This window comes from Callorhinus ursinus, unplaced genomic scaffold (genome assembly GCF_003265705.2).
Source record: "Callorhinus ursinus isolate GAN/ISIS: 27379988/994484 unplaced genomic scaffold, GSC_fseal_2.0 scaffold6, whole genome shotgun sequence".
Taxonomy (NCBI): domain Eukaryota; kingdom Metazoa; phylum Chordata; class Mammalia; order Carnivora; family Otariidae; genus Callorhinus; species Callorhinus ursinus.
The window spans coordinates 63,921,525-63,937,469 of record NW_027397068.1 but is presented as its reverse complement, the minus strand read 5'-3'; the positions used below and the strand labels follow the sequence as shown (position 1 = coordinate 63,937,469).

Here is a 15,945-nt window from a genome sequence, read left to right as displayed (position 1 = left end):
CGCTGAGAACCTGGTAGGAAGGCGCGGTTGCTGCCAAGGATGTGGGCAGGAGACCAGGAAGGGGAAGTTGCGAGCACCTGTCCTCTGGGGAAGACGGCGGGTGACAGGATGGATGCGCACCTGTCCTGCTGAGAAGACGGCGGGTGACAGGGTGGATGTGCGTGGGTGTTCCTTGAGCCTGATCTGTAACAGGGAGAAGGGGAAGGCAAGCTACACTTCCGTCATGTGGCATGGAGAGTCCGATGGGCCAGGCGCTGTCCTAAATGCTGGGGGTGCAGGGAGAAGCAGAACAGAAAAACTGGCATGGAAAGATTTCCCGGATGCAGTTTTAATAAGAAAAGCAAGTTGCTGCACAACCATATAGTGTGATGCTATTTATGTAAAAACAACCCCGCTAAGACAATATGTGTGGATCTATTTGATACGCAAGTCAGGACATCGGAAAAGCACGAGGATACAAACAAACAGCAGGAGAGGCAAGTGGGATTTGGGGTTTGTACGGAGAGACATTTTATATTTTTATTCTTTATGCTTTAGCATTGTTTCACTTTTTTCACAGTAAATATATTTTCATGATTCTTTTTTTAAAGATTTATTTATTTTAGAGACAGCATGCACACAAGTGGGGGGAGGGGCAGAGGGAGAGAGAGGGGGAAGCGGACTCCCCACTGAGCGCAGCGCTGGGCTTCATCACAGGACCCTGAGACCATGACCTGAGCCCAAACCAAGAGTGGGATGATTAACTGGCTGAGCCACCCACATCCCCAAATCTCGTCTTCTTATAAGGACACTAGTCATATCGGACCAGGGATCACCCTAATGACCTCATTTTAACTTAATCAACTCTTTAAAGACCCTATGTACGAACGTAGTCACAATCTGAGGTGCTGGGAGATAGGGCTTTAGCGTATGAATTTGTCAGAGCCTCAGGAACATTCCTCTGGCCTGTGCACAGATGTTCCAAGCGCTGGGTGGTCTGCTCAGCTGCCCTCAGTGCCTCCGGCCAGTGGATCTTTGCGGGGGGCCCCTGTGTGGGGTGAAGGCCTCAGAAAGTGCACAAGTAAAAGCAACATGATTGCATCTGTGGCTCCCCAACCACACTGAGCAACTGAAAATCCCCAAGGGGACCAGGCAACATGATTTCCTGACAGATAAGGCGGGGAGGGAGTGTGCATAATTTGCCCTCAGTAACCCGACAGCCTCCAGGCCCGGCGGCTCAGAAAACACCTGATGGATGCTTTTTCTCTTTAGCTCATGCCACCGTGGCTCTGCCAGAAGGAAACCAGGGGCCGGACCCTCGCCGGGGGCCCAGCTGGCACGGCATGGAGCGCTCAAGCAAGATGGAGTTCTTCCAGAAGCTGGGCTACAGCCCGGAGGATGTGGTCAGGGTGCTGGGCAAACTGGGTGAGGGCGCCCTGGTCAATGATGTGCTGCAGGAGCTGATCCAGACCAGCAGCCGCCCGGGGGCCCACGAGGGCAGCGCGGCGCCCCTGCTTATCCCCAGGGGCTCCTGCGCCACCCCGGACTCTGCCCTGCGCAGGCAGGCGGCAGAGCTGGAAGAGGATTGTGGAGACCCAGCCAGTTCCTTGCGACCCATAGTGATTGACGGCAGCAACGTGGCAATGAGGTACTTTGCTTCATCTTGTAGCCTTGGGGTGGGAGAACTGTCCCCCTTTTCAGTGGTTTCGTCCAAAGAGTTTTGAGGCTAACGGATGGGCCTTTGAATCCCCGTTCCATCCCCTTGGTAGCTGTGTGGCCTTACGTAAGTCACTTAACCCCTCTGAGCCTCACTTTTGCCATCTGTAATGTGGGTATAAAGCCTCCCTAGAAAGTAGTTGTAAGACCTGGAGCTGCACCAAATACCTAGGACGGTGCCTGTCGAAGAGTAATTGTTCAACAGGTGGTTCCTACTATCATACCAACCCAGAGAGAGGCTCTCTTCTGAGGAGGGCACTAGGGAACTGGGGAGGAACCTAGGGTTGGGCCTTGGCAGATTGTGGCTTCTTGTCTCGAGTCTCCCATCTCAAGTTTCTTCTGTGACACCAGGCTACTAAGAGCTCTGCTACTTCCCTCGGGGTAACGAGAATCAGATGGGGAAAGGTGCTTGAACAGGAAGCCCTCTCCCGGGGGAGGAGACCTGCTGCTCCAGGGGTGGCTGGTGGTGCTGTGGTTCCCCAGCTGGTCTGAGACGCGCCCCCATGGCCCCTGAGCTGCAGACACGGTGGTTGATATTTGTGTCTGGGCATCTTGGTGTGTTTCAGTGATGACAGCCTGACGCCTGCGTGGCTAAAATCAGCTTGCAGACACTCTCACTGTCTCAGCCACACTCCACGCAGGCAGGCAGGAGGTTGTATTCATACAAGTGCAGTTCTGTGCTACGTGCCTTAGTTACAGGTGGGCAAAAGGGCAGATCCCTAGGAAATCAGTCCCTCATAGCTGTAAACAGAGGACTTCCCCTTTCAAAAGCTGAGCCACTGGCTGGAACTGAGAAAATCTGTCTTACCCGCAGAGCTGAACGTGTCAGGAGGGCGTCTGTCTTTTGGCTGACAGGTCCAGTGGCTTTCCTTGGGGGGATTGGGAAGGCTCACTTTGGACTTGGCACTGCAGGACAGAAGTGTAGAATGGTCCCACCCAGAATGGCCCAGCCCTGGGTGCTCTCCCTAGGTGTCCCGCTTTGTGTGTCCTGGGAGTGTTGGCTCAAGTTTGAGCCAGCCAGGTCACCCTGGGGTGGTCCTGGGGTCTCTGTAACATCCACACACATGCTCCCATGTAAGTACCCGATAGACCAGTCTATGAAATCCTGCTTAATTTGAGATATCAGGGGGAGTTGAAAGGACTTTTAGGAATCTTTAAGGTTCTGAGTGTCCTAGAAAGTCTGAGGATTGTGAGGGGGACCCGGCCTCTGTCTGATCAGGACAAGCCACCTCTCCTTCTGGACATCCATTGAGAGAAGCTTTTAAAGGTAAAAGGGTATTGCTTAAACTGAAGACCTTTCCAGCTCTAAGGTTATACCAGCTCTCTGATTCCAGACCAAAAGAATGGCTGTGGGCTAGAAGGACTATGTCAGGTGCTACAGGAAAGTGTGGGCAGGCTCTTGTGGGGGACCAATTTTTAGAAATTATTTTGATAGGGTGGTGTTGGAGGATTTTCTGTTGATGAAAATCTCTGTTGCTGCTTGGAATTCAAACTTAAACTGCGTCTTCTCCTTGTGTGTGACCACGATGTGTCCCAGGTAAATCCATTTATTCCCACCCCCACCTCCCACAGTTGTCATCCGTTGAACCCCTTCACTCTCCATCTGTGTGGGTGACAAATGGAAGCCATCACTCAGGCTTGTCATAAAGAGTGTGTCAGAACACTAAACGCTTGCTGCCTAAAAATCATCTCAGTCAACAAAGCACACTTGTGTCTTCATGAGGTCTCAGAGTGTGGACATCTCTGTGCGTGCGCACACGTGTCTGTATGCACACAAACATCCCATTCCTTTCCCCTGCCCCCTGCATCTCTAGTTAGGAAAAAAAGACACATCACACAGCCACCAGTTGGTGGGTGGGACTTGGTCTGCTCAGAGGCAAGTCTGGGAGACAGCTGGGGTCTAAGGTCCGGCCCCATCCCCCGCTTCTTCTCCTGCAACAGTGTCCTCCCACTGTGTCCTCCAGCTGGAGCTCCCACACGAACCCATGACCCTCAGACTCTGCCAGGTCCCAGCTGCGAAGGACCGGTTTCAGAGTGGGGCTCACCCTTTAGAGGCAATGGGTAGTTTGAAACCCAACATGGTGTCTAGTTATGATCTGTTGACCTCAAAACTCAGTTAACCTCAGAAACAGGGTTTCTGAAAATTCTCCTTTCCTGAGGTTTTGTAGCGTCACAGTCGTGGCCATTCTCTGCTTTTGAAGAGGATATGGCTTCATCTGCTGTCTGGCCCTGGAAGAAGTGGGGAAAGACTGAAAAGGCAGATTGGGACACATGTCCTTGCTGCCCGGAGGGGCTGCCAAGGGTCCGAAGCTCTCAGTCCTGACCTCTAGCTGAGAGCTGCCCAATAAAACTCCCTTCGATGATGGACAGTTCGATACCTGCACTGTCCATTACGATGGCCACTGGATGCATGGGGCTGCTAAGCACTTCGAATGTAGCTATTGTGACCAAGGAGCTGAATTTTAAATTTTATTTCTTTTGAATTAATTTGAATTTAAGTGTAAACAGCCACAGGCGGTGAGTGCCTATGTATTGGACTGTACAGATCTAGCTTTTCAGCTGTGTGACCTCGGAGTGAGTCACCTGATGTTTTTGAGCCCTGTTTATACAATTAAGAGGTTGGATGAAATAATAATAATTTTAAATGGCTTTTCATCTGTAAAATCATAGGATTCAAGGTGATTATTTTATGCATGCATGAAAGAGATAAATGCATTCTTCTTATAAAGGAATTTCTCATCTTCTGCCGAGGTTCAGAGAGGGTAGGTAACTTGCCCAAGGTCACAGAGCAGTAAGTGCCAGGCTCTGCTTTCAGAGCTCTTTCCAAAGAGCCATGCATCTTTGGCTTTCTCTCTGCCCAGGCTTCGAAAACGTCTCAGGGTGGGAGACTGACCTCATGGACTTTGACTCGGGGGCCAGAGGCTGCCTGTGCTGCCCAGAGCCCTTCCCCTGCAGGATGAGCCCCGTCTTGCCTGCTGCAGACAGGTTGCGCCGGGCCCCCCAGTTCCCCACCAGGGGGCAGGTGCTCTCTGCAGGACCGGTGCCCAGGACGCCTCTCCTGCTGCGGCCAGCCTGTTGGGACCGTGTGCTGAGGGCAGCGCCTATGCAGTGACGCGTGGCCCCGGTGCAGCGGTGCAGAGACTGATTTTCCAGCACAGTCCCCGTACCTCCGCGGGGAGGGGCGGCGGTGTGCCTGTGCGCATGCGCACGTGTGTCCGTGCCGGAGCGACGAGGCGGGGAGCTGCGTACTCGAGGGCTCTGCGCTTGACCCCGGGGAAAGCGTCCAGCAGGCTTGAGGCAGAAGGTGGCTTTCGTGGACCGCGTGTTAAGAGCTGCCAGGGGCGTTGGGAGGAGCACGGCTTCTCACGGGCCGACTGCTGCCCGCTCTGCTTGCCAGGCTGACTCTCGAGTGCCCCCTGGGTTGTGCATTCTGTGGGCAAGTGTCGGAAAAGAGAGATGTGAAGGACTTCAGCTTGGGGGAAAACCACCTGATAATTTCACATCCTCTTGCTGCCCCAGACAAGGGTTTCATGTAAATGGGCCCTCATTTTGGGGTGCACCGGGCTTTTTGTTTGGGTTCTCGTGTACATTTTTAAACTCTTAGGAACCTCAACAGAATCTGGCTTATTCTGGAGTCACAAATCTTCGGTGACGAGGGCTCGGGCCTGCAAGGGGGTGGAGGGGGTCATCAGCCCCCTCTCAGTGGGTTACTAGGGGAGGCTGCACACCTGGGCTGGGGGGTCACACCTGCTTCTGAGCCCCTGAGTTGCCTCTGACCCATGCTGGCTAGGTCTGCACCCGTTTCTCCTTCTCTGAGATGAAGGTGCCCTGTCTCTCAGAGGCCACCCTCTCTCTTCCCCCTGACCTCAGCTGGGGAGAGATCTTTGGGTGCAAAGGCTATAAGCTGCAGGTCCCAGGGGTTTGCAATTTAACCCCAAATAAGAAACGGAGTGGGAAGAGTGGCGTGCCTTCCCATGTCATGCTCTGAAGAGACCACCACTTCTCTTTTCCTTTTCCTTCCCTCCCACCCCACAACCGCCACCTCACGCTCTGTGGGACTGTTCCGTGAGCCGCTGACTTCGGCAGAACCTCCTGGGCAAGAGTCCACGGATACAGTGATGAGCCACGAGGTGGGCTACTTCCTACACATGGTGGCCAGACTGTGGCTGCCCACCTGGCCTGCAGACAAAGTTTGCCTGGGGCACTTTCCCTCACCACTCTCCCTTTATTCAAAACCTCCCTCCTCTGTCTCCTCCCAGGGCCGGGCTCTCAGCTTGCAGTCTGACGAGCTGGTTCGTCAGTAACGTTAGTAACATTCGTCAGTGACCGTTAGTAAGCGCTAAGGTCCCTCCCCAGACACCAGCCTTGTAACAGCAGGGGACTTAACACTCCAAAGGAACTGCTGTCTCCATCTTAGGGGCAGAGACTGGGAGGGCCGGGAATACACGGGGTAAGCCATAGAGGAGGAGGAGGAGGTTGCAACCCTACAGATCAGGCTCTGAGATCTGTCTTTAGATCAGGGAGTTGGGCACATTTCTTTGCTTTAGTTTCCTCAAGGGTGCAGTGGGACAACGCTCACTTCCTCAGGGGCTCCTTGTAACGATTGAAGCACAGAGTGCAAAGTGGCCTGGTACACAGGACTCGCTACAAATATTAAAAATGAGCTCCAAGAAGCAGCAGTAATGAGGTCTGTCTTGTTCACCGGTCTCGAGGACCCAGCCTGGAGCCTCGCTGAAGACGTTCATAAATCGATATGGAGTGCGTGGAGGGATGCCTAAGTGAACGGGTGCTTCTGCATTTCCGTCTGTGTGCCGAGTGGTGCGGTCCTAGGGTGACCGTGGCCGCTTTCTTGCCTGACTGGGAGCTCTGCTGGCTCCTAGAGAGAGACCCCCACAAGTAGCGAGAAGGTAGCCCCTGCTTGTGGCTTCAATCCTGCCATGGCCCAGGCCTTTCTGTGGTCAGAAATAGGGAAGCCATACTGGGGTTTTGAGGTTGGTAAAAAAAAAAAAAAAAAGTGGCAAGGATTGAACAATAACAATCTTTGCATCTCAGAAGAGACCAGAAAGCTCAGAAGAGAGGTTAGGGTGGGGTGTGTGGGAATCCAGTCCTGCAAAACAACAGACCTGAATGAAAACCCTCCATTCCAGAGACAACGGCTTAGTGATTCTAGGGTTTAGTCCCTGACTTCCCTTGCCTGGAGTCAAAGCTGGAAAGGAGAGCACTTCTTAGGGAGGGAAGGAAGGCTATGGGCAGATGCATGTTTTTTCTGTCTTCTCCTGGACTTGCCCTTTTGAAACTCTTGGCTAAGGGTCTGCCATCTTGGAGTCTTGTGTCCGAGAAGCCATGGGACCGGTTTTTGATGCTTGAAGCCGATGGTAGCACCATTCCTTAGTTTTTCTCTTCCTGAACTCCTGAACTACCAATCCCTTCCCCTCCACATGCCCCCAGCAGGGCCACTGCAGGCTGTGGTCCTGCCCACCATCACCAGAACTCATCACCCTGCTCACCTTTGTCTCTTCGGAGGGATTGGGTTCCGCTTCATCACTGAACGTGCCCCTTCCAGCCACCTACCCATCAAAGGTGTGTAGTCACAGAAACTGATGGGAAGTCATGGGGCGCCTGGGTGGCTCAGTCGTTAAGCGTCTGCCTTCAGCTCAGGTCATGATTCCAGGGTCCTGGGATCGAGCCCCACATCGGGCTCCCTGCTCGGCGGAAAGCCTGCTTCTCCCTCTCCAACTTCCCCTGCTTGTGTTCCTGCTCTCGCTGTCTCTCTCTCTCTGTCAAATAAATAAATAAAATCTTAAAAAAAAAATAGAAACTGATGGGAAGTCACAGAAAAGAGAGCACTCAAGACACCATTTTAAAAGAATTATGGCAGTGATAGGTTTGCTCAAGAACTGATGGAGGGTAGACTTCGTGGCAGCCGACAGAGGCATGTTTGGGGGTGGGGTGTCTTTAGTTGTTCACATTCCTGCTTCAGTGTGCACAGAAAATAGACCTTCTTTTCCAGGATAGATACGATCTCTTCCCTACCTGTTTAGGTAGTGGAGAGGGGCAAACCTAAACTTACCAATTTGTGATATCTTGGTGTCTTCTGCCGTCTGGATGATTTGGGGTTCATGTTTCCTCTCCCTCCCCTGCTCTTCTCCCACATGGCATCTGGGGGCCTTGAGACCTGATGTTGGCTGGGAGAGGGGGGTCTGGGACTCTCACTGGGTTCTGCTAAAGAGCGGCTGGTCTGGCCTGGCCTGGCTTCTGAAGGGTCAGCGGAGAAAAGTCATTGGTCCCATTTGGCCTTTTGGAATGCCATCCTGGCTTACAGTTCTGCCCCCCTCCAGGGGCCTATTTGTCCATCCACAGGCCTCAGACAATCCACGAGGCCCGGGGGCATGTGAGGGATCCAGGGATGTTGCTTCCAGCTCACCTGTCTACCCCTCTCCTCCAAGGCAGCCCTGCAGCCCTGTGGGATGCTGCACCTGCTAAAACCAGGATTTCTCTGAGAAGCTTATGACCTGCCTAGGCTGTGCTGGGAGACAAGCCTGCAGCCTCCTCTTCACACCCGTCCTGATGTTTCTACCCCTGCCCCCCTTCTGGCTCAGGCAGTGGAGCAGGTGGGGAATGCAGGGGTGAGGACCCCGTGAAGGACCCCCACTTTCTCCCTCCATCGCCTTTCTTTTTTCGGCTTCTGCTGGGGCAGAGGGATGCGCTGTCCACTTCCTCTTCCTTTCCCCACAGACATTGATGTATTTTCTCCTTACGGTTTGCATCAGCCTCCCAGCTCAGCCTCCATGGCCAGAGGCCTATTTTCTCTAAACCGGAAGACACCCACCGATGTAGGACGCAAGGCCTGGTTCCTGATCTGTCCCTGGAGCCGAAGCAATTCAGAGTTCTCATTCAGTCTCTCCACAGAGCCTGACTTGCAATACTATCAATTCATGTTTCCGAAGACTCCCGTTTTTCTCTTGCAAACCCAGAGCTATCCTGACCCCTCTGAGGAAGTATCAGGAGGGGCCACACCCAAGACAAAGCCCAACACGAAAAATCTGGAGCATTGTCCTTGTCTGGACGTAGGGAGCGGGCTGCTGCGGACCAGGCTTCTCAGGGGACGGGTGTCTCGGTGACCTGTGGCTGTCCCCTTTGCTCCCTCCCCATGCCCCGGTCACTCTGTTCTCTCTTTGGCCCCTGGACAAGCTGAGCCTTTCCTGCGTTGGGGTCTTTCCAGCCGGCTCCCCCTCTAGCTGCTTGCAGGACCTGTGTGTCTTCTCAGCTGCTCCCGGGTTCAGCACATTTTTACTGACCGCTACCAACCATCGGGCACCGCGCTAGGTGCTGGGAATTCAATGGGGAGCAAAAGGAGCTTGTGATTTAGAGAGGGGGAGACCCGTTCATCCTATGGTGGGTGTCATCCTTCAACTGTGATTAGTGCTGTGAGAACTTGTAATAGGGGGCGGGTGGGGGGGAGGCTTTCCTGAGAAAGTAGAGATGAAGGTGAGATCTGAAGGAGGAGGAGGCGTGGACTGGGCCGAGAGGAGAAGAAATAGCTGGTTCAAAGGTCCTGCGGTAGGAGTGGGGAAGGTGCCTGGCCAGGGTAAAGGTAGCTGGGCTGCAAGCAGAGCGGAGAGTGACCTCATCCTGAGGCCAGGCTGAGTCGCACCCAGGGCTAAGCCTGATTCGCAATCTCATTCCCTCAGGTCTATCCACTTGTCTCCCTCACCAGCAAAACACCACCGACCTGCACGGACTCAGTCTGAGGGATGTTCTCAGACTTTATGGGTCCCTCCGAGCAGCACCCGGCCACCTCCTTCCTGTGGCTTGCAAATGCAGGACTCCTCTGGTTTACTTCCTTGTGGCCTGATAGACCCTTTCTGTCTCTTCTATAAGATTGCCCTACCCTCCCCGTCACTAGCTACTGAGTCCCAGAGCGCCCCCAGACCCGTCTTCCAGGCCTCTTGCTCTCCCTCCGGGGAGCCAGGCAGTTCTCTCCATTCCCTGGTTCCAGCCCTTGTGTGAGGACAGACGCCCCCAGTGTCCATCGCCCAGAACTCTCTTCTGGACCCCAGCTGTGTACTTAGCGGTTCCACCCAGAGGCCACAGAGGCTCCTCCCACTCAGTGTGTGTCCGTGACAACACTCTTTGCCTCCGAGCGCTTTCCTCCTCCAGAACTCCCAGTCTCAGCGAGGAGCCCACCAGCTACACAAGCCAGAGATCTGGAAGCCTTCTCTATCACCCTGTACCCCATCAGTCACCACATTCTGGAGGTTTTCCCTCCTGATATCTCTCAGGTTCACCTACTCTTCTCCCTTCGCCGCTGCCACCCACGCGGGCCGCGTCACCATCCAGTTTTGCTGTGATGATTGTGACAGCTTTTTAACTGGGACCCCACCCCCACCTCACTCCCTTCCGATGTGGCATCCGCTGTGCTGCCAGATTGAGGAGCTAGAAACACACCCTGGGTCCTGTCACATCAATCACATAGACCCCCCCCCCCCCCCGTCTTCAAATCCTTCTATGGCTTCTCATTCCTCTTAGGAGAAGAAAGTCTTCAGGAAGGCACGCAAGGCCCTGCCTGGTCTTGGGCCTCCTCTCACACTGCTCTCTCTTTCCTGCCTCCATTGACACTTCAGTGGCATTTGTGGGGCACATTGGCCTCCTTACTTGGACTTGGGGAGCCCCGTAACACATTTACACCCCTCTGTTAAGGCAAGAGTATTCTGCAGATGGCTACTCTCCTCTGCCTTATGTTGATCCTTACTAGCTTCAGGGGAAAAGGGGGGTCTTGTCAATTAATCCTTGGAATGCCCCTCCCTTGGAGCCCAGCACCCGCTCTGGATACGTACTATCTATCGCAAGCTGCATGGTGCAGGTTAAGGGATATGTTTTTTGCAAAGAATGAACTATTTTTAAAATGCAGATTTTCCTGATTCCCTTTGATTAGGAGACTGTGATTCAGGATATTCCCAGGGGAAATCACCCTTCAGGAACCCTTCCTGTGACTCTACAGATTTCTGTGTTTTCCCCTTGTAGCCATGGAAATAAAGAAGCCTTCTCGTGCCGGGGAATCCAGCTGGCTGTGGACTGGTTCAGGGACAGAGGACACACCTACATCAAAGTTTTTGTCCCATCCTGGAGGAAAGACCCACCAAGATCCGACACCCCCATTAGAGGTAGGCTGGAGCAGAGATATGCTCAAGAAGTTCTATACACCTTTCCTTGCTAGTGCTCCTGACAATTATAGTCAGTTATCTACTTAGCTATTTGTGTGATAATGTCTGTCTTTCTCACTGGACTATAAGCTCCTTGAAAGCACTGATTATAGGTATTCACTGCCATCACACCAGCACCCAGCATGTCTGGCGTATAGTAGGTGCTCAGTACATAGTTGTTGAATAGATGAATAAAAAAATTATTTTGTCTTTTAGTGTGAATGATTAAGTCCCCAAAATTACTGTGTGCAGAGGGAGAGGGAGAAACAATTCCCTGCTGAGCAGGGAGCCTGACGCAGAGCTCGATCCCAGGACCCTGAGATCATAATCTGAGCTGAAGGCAGACGCTCAACCAACTGAGCCACCCAGGCGCCACTTCAACCTTCTACACACATTCTGGGCTGTGGCTCCCTATGGGCTATGGGGTCAATATGGTTTCTTGGGTTTGCTCCTCTCCTGGTTTCATTGCTGTTTTCCTGGGTTTGCTGCTATTCCTTGGCCCGTTTTAATGTGATTATGGACCTCCTCCCTGTTGTGTGCATCTTCACTGCCACTTCAATCCAATCACGAGAAGGAAGCGGGGATAAATACTTGTGTTCAGTTCTCTACCAGGAACCGGTCACCCCAAATCATTCTTTACTGTCTGAACATGGGGAATGGTGGCTCTCAACAGTTGTGTAATATGTAAATGTAGTACGGGTAATGGGTAGGGAAATCACTTTGGGGTAGGGAAGGAATTTGTAAACAAGTCACAACAAGTGCAAAGCTTCAGGGCAAAGATTCATGAATTTGACTGCATTAAAATAAAAGCTTCTGTTCATTAGTGGATACCACGAAAACAAAAAAAAATGAAAAGACAAGCCTTGAACTGGGAGAGGCCATCCATCACACATTCCTGATGAAGGATTAACTGTCCAGAATCTATAGAGAGCTTCTCCAAATTAATAAGACAAAGACAAAGGACCAACAGAAAGATTAACTAAAGCATGAATAGGCCTTTCACCGAAGAGAAAACATAAATGGCCAATAAACATACGAAAAGATGCTCAGTCTCATTAGTATCCAAAGAAATGCAAAATAAAACCACAATAAGAGTCCACTGTACACCCACCAGATTGGCAAAAATTCAGAAACCTGAAAATGCCAAGCATTGAGGAGGTCTTCTAAAATGCTGTGTTGGGTAGTAACTTAATATACTCACTTTGGAAAACAATTCGGCATTGTCTTAGAAAGTGCCTTTCCCTACAACTCAGCAACAGCGCTCTTATAGGTACTCCCTAGAGAAATCCTTGTACTTCTGTCCCCGGGAGACTAACATGCAGAACCGACAGCAGTGAACCTATGTACATGGCCCAACCGCCCGACACAACGTTTAAAGGAAGAAAGCAAGGTGCACGAGAATATGTGCACACGATCCCATTGGTGTAAAGTCTAGAGGGTCCTAATCACATTGAAAATAGTCGTTTTGGGGGATGGATACATGCACATTTTTTTTAAAATGAAAGGAAGGGAATTATAAACACAGAGTTCTAAACATTGGGCTACGTTGAGGGGAGCAGCAAAGTGGGGGGGCCCACGGGAGCATGGCCACGTGTGATTTCTCTAAGGGAGTGCTGCATAGGTGGGCTTTAAAAAGTACCCTTTGTACCCCCAATGCATTGTGTACTTTTTAAAAGTCTGGACACCATGTCATGGAGGAACGGATGTCGACTTGAGGGAAGAAACCATTTGTGAAGAATATACTGATGCGCTTCCAAGTTCTGAGTACCTGTTAGCGGTACAAGGGATTTCCTTTTGCCTGCCTCCCAAAGCACAGCTAAGGTGCAAGAGTAGACTTGCCAGGGATGTGGATTTTAGCTCCCTTGTGGTACGTGATGCACGGCGGCCTCCTCAGTACTCTGCTTGGGAGCTGTCGCCCACGTGAGCTTAGCCAGTCTACTCATAGACACCGAGGACGTGGAAGAGGAGTTGCCCTCCTGGTTTTATAGGAAATGTAAAATCTGGTGTTCAGAGAGGGAGGAGGGTCAGGTCCTCTTGACCCCAGTTTGCTGGCACGTGCCTCTCAGGACCTCCCTGCTCCTCATCTGCCAGGCTGGGCCGTGGCTGGGGGAGGAGGGAGCGGCCGAGCGTGCGGGGCGTGGTTTCCGGCCGAGCGTGCGGGGCGTGGCTTTCGGGGCTGGGGCCCTGCCCCGGAAGTCGCTGCATCCCGTCTCCCGCCCGTCCTGTGGCCCCCAGAGCAGCACGTGCTGGAGGTGCTGGAGAAGCAGGCGGTGCTCGTGTACACCCCGTCCCGCAAGGTGAACGGCAAGCGGGTGGTCTGCTACGACGACCGCTACATCGTGAAGGTGGCCTACGAGCTGGACGGCGTCATCGTCTCTAACGACAATTACCGCGACCTTCAGAGCGAGAACCCCGAGTGGAAGTGGTTCATCGAGCAGAGGCTGCTCATGTTCTCCTTCGTCAACGATCGGTATGTGGCGGCTCAGGGGGTCCTGGCTGGCGGGGGGGGGGGCGGGCTGGGGTGACCGGCAGAAAGCCACTCCATCCAGCCTAAGCCCAGGGAGGGGGCGGGGCTTGCAGTCACGGGCACACCACGCCAAAGCAAAGGGCACCCAGCCCCGGAGGCGGAGCCCACCCGAAGTCACCCACTCTGCCCCCCGAGGCCGCATAATCTCTCCCTGTCCCTCTGCGTCTCCTCTCTTTCCTGACCACCTTTCCCCAACAGGGCTATTTTGACCCAGCTGTCCGTGACCTTTCTGTCCCCATGCCCACACGTAGTTGACCTGGCACTGAGTTGCCTGCAGGTGGGCAAAGCACGAGCTGGGGCACCACCGAATTGTTGCTTTTATTTTTAAAGTATTTACTACTGCAAGCAAGAGCACTGAAACAGGCATCATGGGGAAAATCTGAACTTCATTGCACTTCCGTTCACTTATTTTATGTTTATGTCTTTTTTCTTTAAGTTTTGAATTACATATGGCACTCATTTTTTCTCTGGGGTTGTGAAGATCTCGGAACTGAGTCTGTCTCAATACCTGTTGGTTGAAATTTTCAAGAGAATCAAGTTGGTTCTTCTGTCCCCTAGGTTGGTTTCCCTGGGTCAGGTCTGCCCTGAACCAACCAGCTATAGCTGGGGGAGGGCGATGTCAGGGACACAAGGTGCGAACCAGTTAGCAGGTGCTGGGCAAGGGCTCCCGGATGGAGCTAAGGTGGGGAGGAAGCAAGGCAGACGTCCCCAGGTGTGCTGAAGGCAAAGAAAGGCCAGGAGCCCAGCAAGGCAGGCATGGGTCTGAGGCTGGCCTAGGGTGGGCTGGGGTGGGGAGGGCACAGCAAGCTGGGACATCACTCCCACTTCAGTTTCTGTTCCAGGCAATGACAGCTTCATCCTCCTTCTGGGTTCTAGGACTGGCCTTTAGAAATGTGGTTTAAGAGCAGCTCCCAACTCTGTGAGGACAGGGCCTGTATCATCTTGTCTGCCATGGCCCAGCATGCCTGGCACATCACAGGCCCTCAAGAACTAGTTGTAGATGAACGAGTGAGTGAGTGCACCCGTGAGGGAGTGACTGTGGCCCTGGGGAAGGGAGAATGGGGAGAGAGGTGACAGATCAGCTGGGTCAGGCCGCTTGCCTGCAGCAGACCAGCTCCTGACCTTGAAGCCCGGGAGGCAGTGCGGTGTGCTACAAAGAGCTAGGGCTTTGGAGACGGCAGATGAGGTTTCAAATGGAGGCTCTGCCCTTCGTGGGCTGGGTGTCATGGGGGAAATCCTTCAATCTCACCGAACTCAATGTTCTTCACCTTGAGTTAACCATACACTGATTAACCATACTTGGTCTGTGGTGGTTGTGAGGGCTAGGGAGAACTGTACCCCGTAAGCGGTAACAGGTACTTTCAGGCCACTGCAGGACATGCCTGCCCCCACTCCCACCCTCCTAAGCCCCAGGACAGATGCTTGCAAGCAGCTACCCCCCAGTAGCCCCATGGTCATGTCCCCATACTCAGCGCCAGTGGTTCCCTCTGTCCAGCTCAGGCCCAGAGAAATCTGGCAAGTCTGATAACACTGGGTTCCAGAAAATCCTGAGGTCTGATGGATCATGGCTGCCTTTGGCCTGGCAACAGCCCGGGGCTCTGGCCAAGTCCTTTGACGCACTGGCCTCTGCTAAGGGCCTGCCAGAAGGTCCTCCGGCTGCCAGAAGGCAGAGCCTGCCTGCCTGTGGGCGAGGACACATGCCCCAGTGCCCTGGGCACGTCCATAGGGCCCTCTTGGCCCAGCTCGCCATGGCCGAAGCCTGGCGGAGAGCAGGAGGTGAAGCCTTTGGGAACCTCTAATAACTGCAGTGGGCGGCTCCCCAAGATTCTTGGTCAGGGCCTGAGTCCGAGAAGCTGGCTGTGGAACCGGGATCTGAGCCCCAGAGGCTGCCTGGGACTGGGGATTGCCCAGTTCTGGGCTGGCCTAGGGTTTATGGTCTGCATGGTGGGACTCAGTATGACCCTTGACTCTCAGAGGGACGCCAACCCATTAAAAACAGGCCCCCCTCCCCCCCATTTGGGATCCACAGCTCCTCTAGTGGAACCTTTGTATGACCTGGAAGTACCTCCTGGGAATAAAACTATTCATATAAAAAAATGGATGACACTAAAGGAGGGGAGTTTTCCTTCCAAGGAATGTTTGCCCCTCTGAGCTGTGGGCAACACTGAGGATGCATGCCCTTCCTTGTGAGACTGCATGCCAGGGAGACGGGAAGGGGCAGAGAGGGGGCAGGGTGGTATCATCCGAGAACAGGGCTGGGGTCAGGTGGCCCCACAAGCTGAGACAAAACCCAGAGGCTCCTGGGTTTGCAGAGGAGGGGCTGGGCCTATACTGAGGCTCTGTGCGCCTGCCACACCTGGGATCTGCTCCTTCACTGGCTCCCCGGCTGGCATTTCAAAACTCTATTAAGATTAATCCCCCACCGGCATATGTCCAGAGCTGTGGGGCAACACGGGAGAAGTGGGATCTGAGTAAGGGGGCTCACAGGCCCAGGGCTGTTTGTAGCCCCTTGGAGGTCTC

The 15,945-nt window shown here is 53.3% G+C and overlaps 1 protein-coding gene across 3 annotated transcripts in view; it reads left to right on the top strand.

Moving 5' to 3' along the window:
* The window catches only part of ZC3H12D (zinc finger CCCH-type containing 12D), a 28,964-nt gene that overhangs the window by 8,532 nt on the left and 4,487 nt on the right, over positions 1-15,945 (top strand). For all 3 annotated transcript variants that reach the window (XM_073894073.1, XM_073894072.1, XM_025866308.2), the window contains 3 exons: positions 1,252-1,627; positions 10,720-10,859; positions 13,134-13,368. In XM_073894073.1, coding sequence (XP_073750174.1) covers positions 1,252-1,627; positions 10,720-10,859; positions 13,134-13,368 — 751 coding nt within the window. The remainder of the gene's footprint in view (positions 1-1,251; positions 1,628-10,719; positions 10,860-13,133; positions 13,369-15,945) is intronic.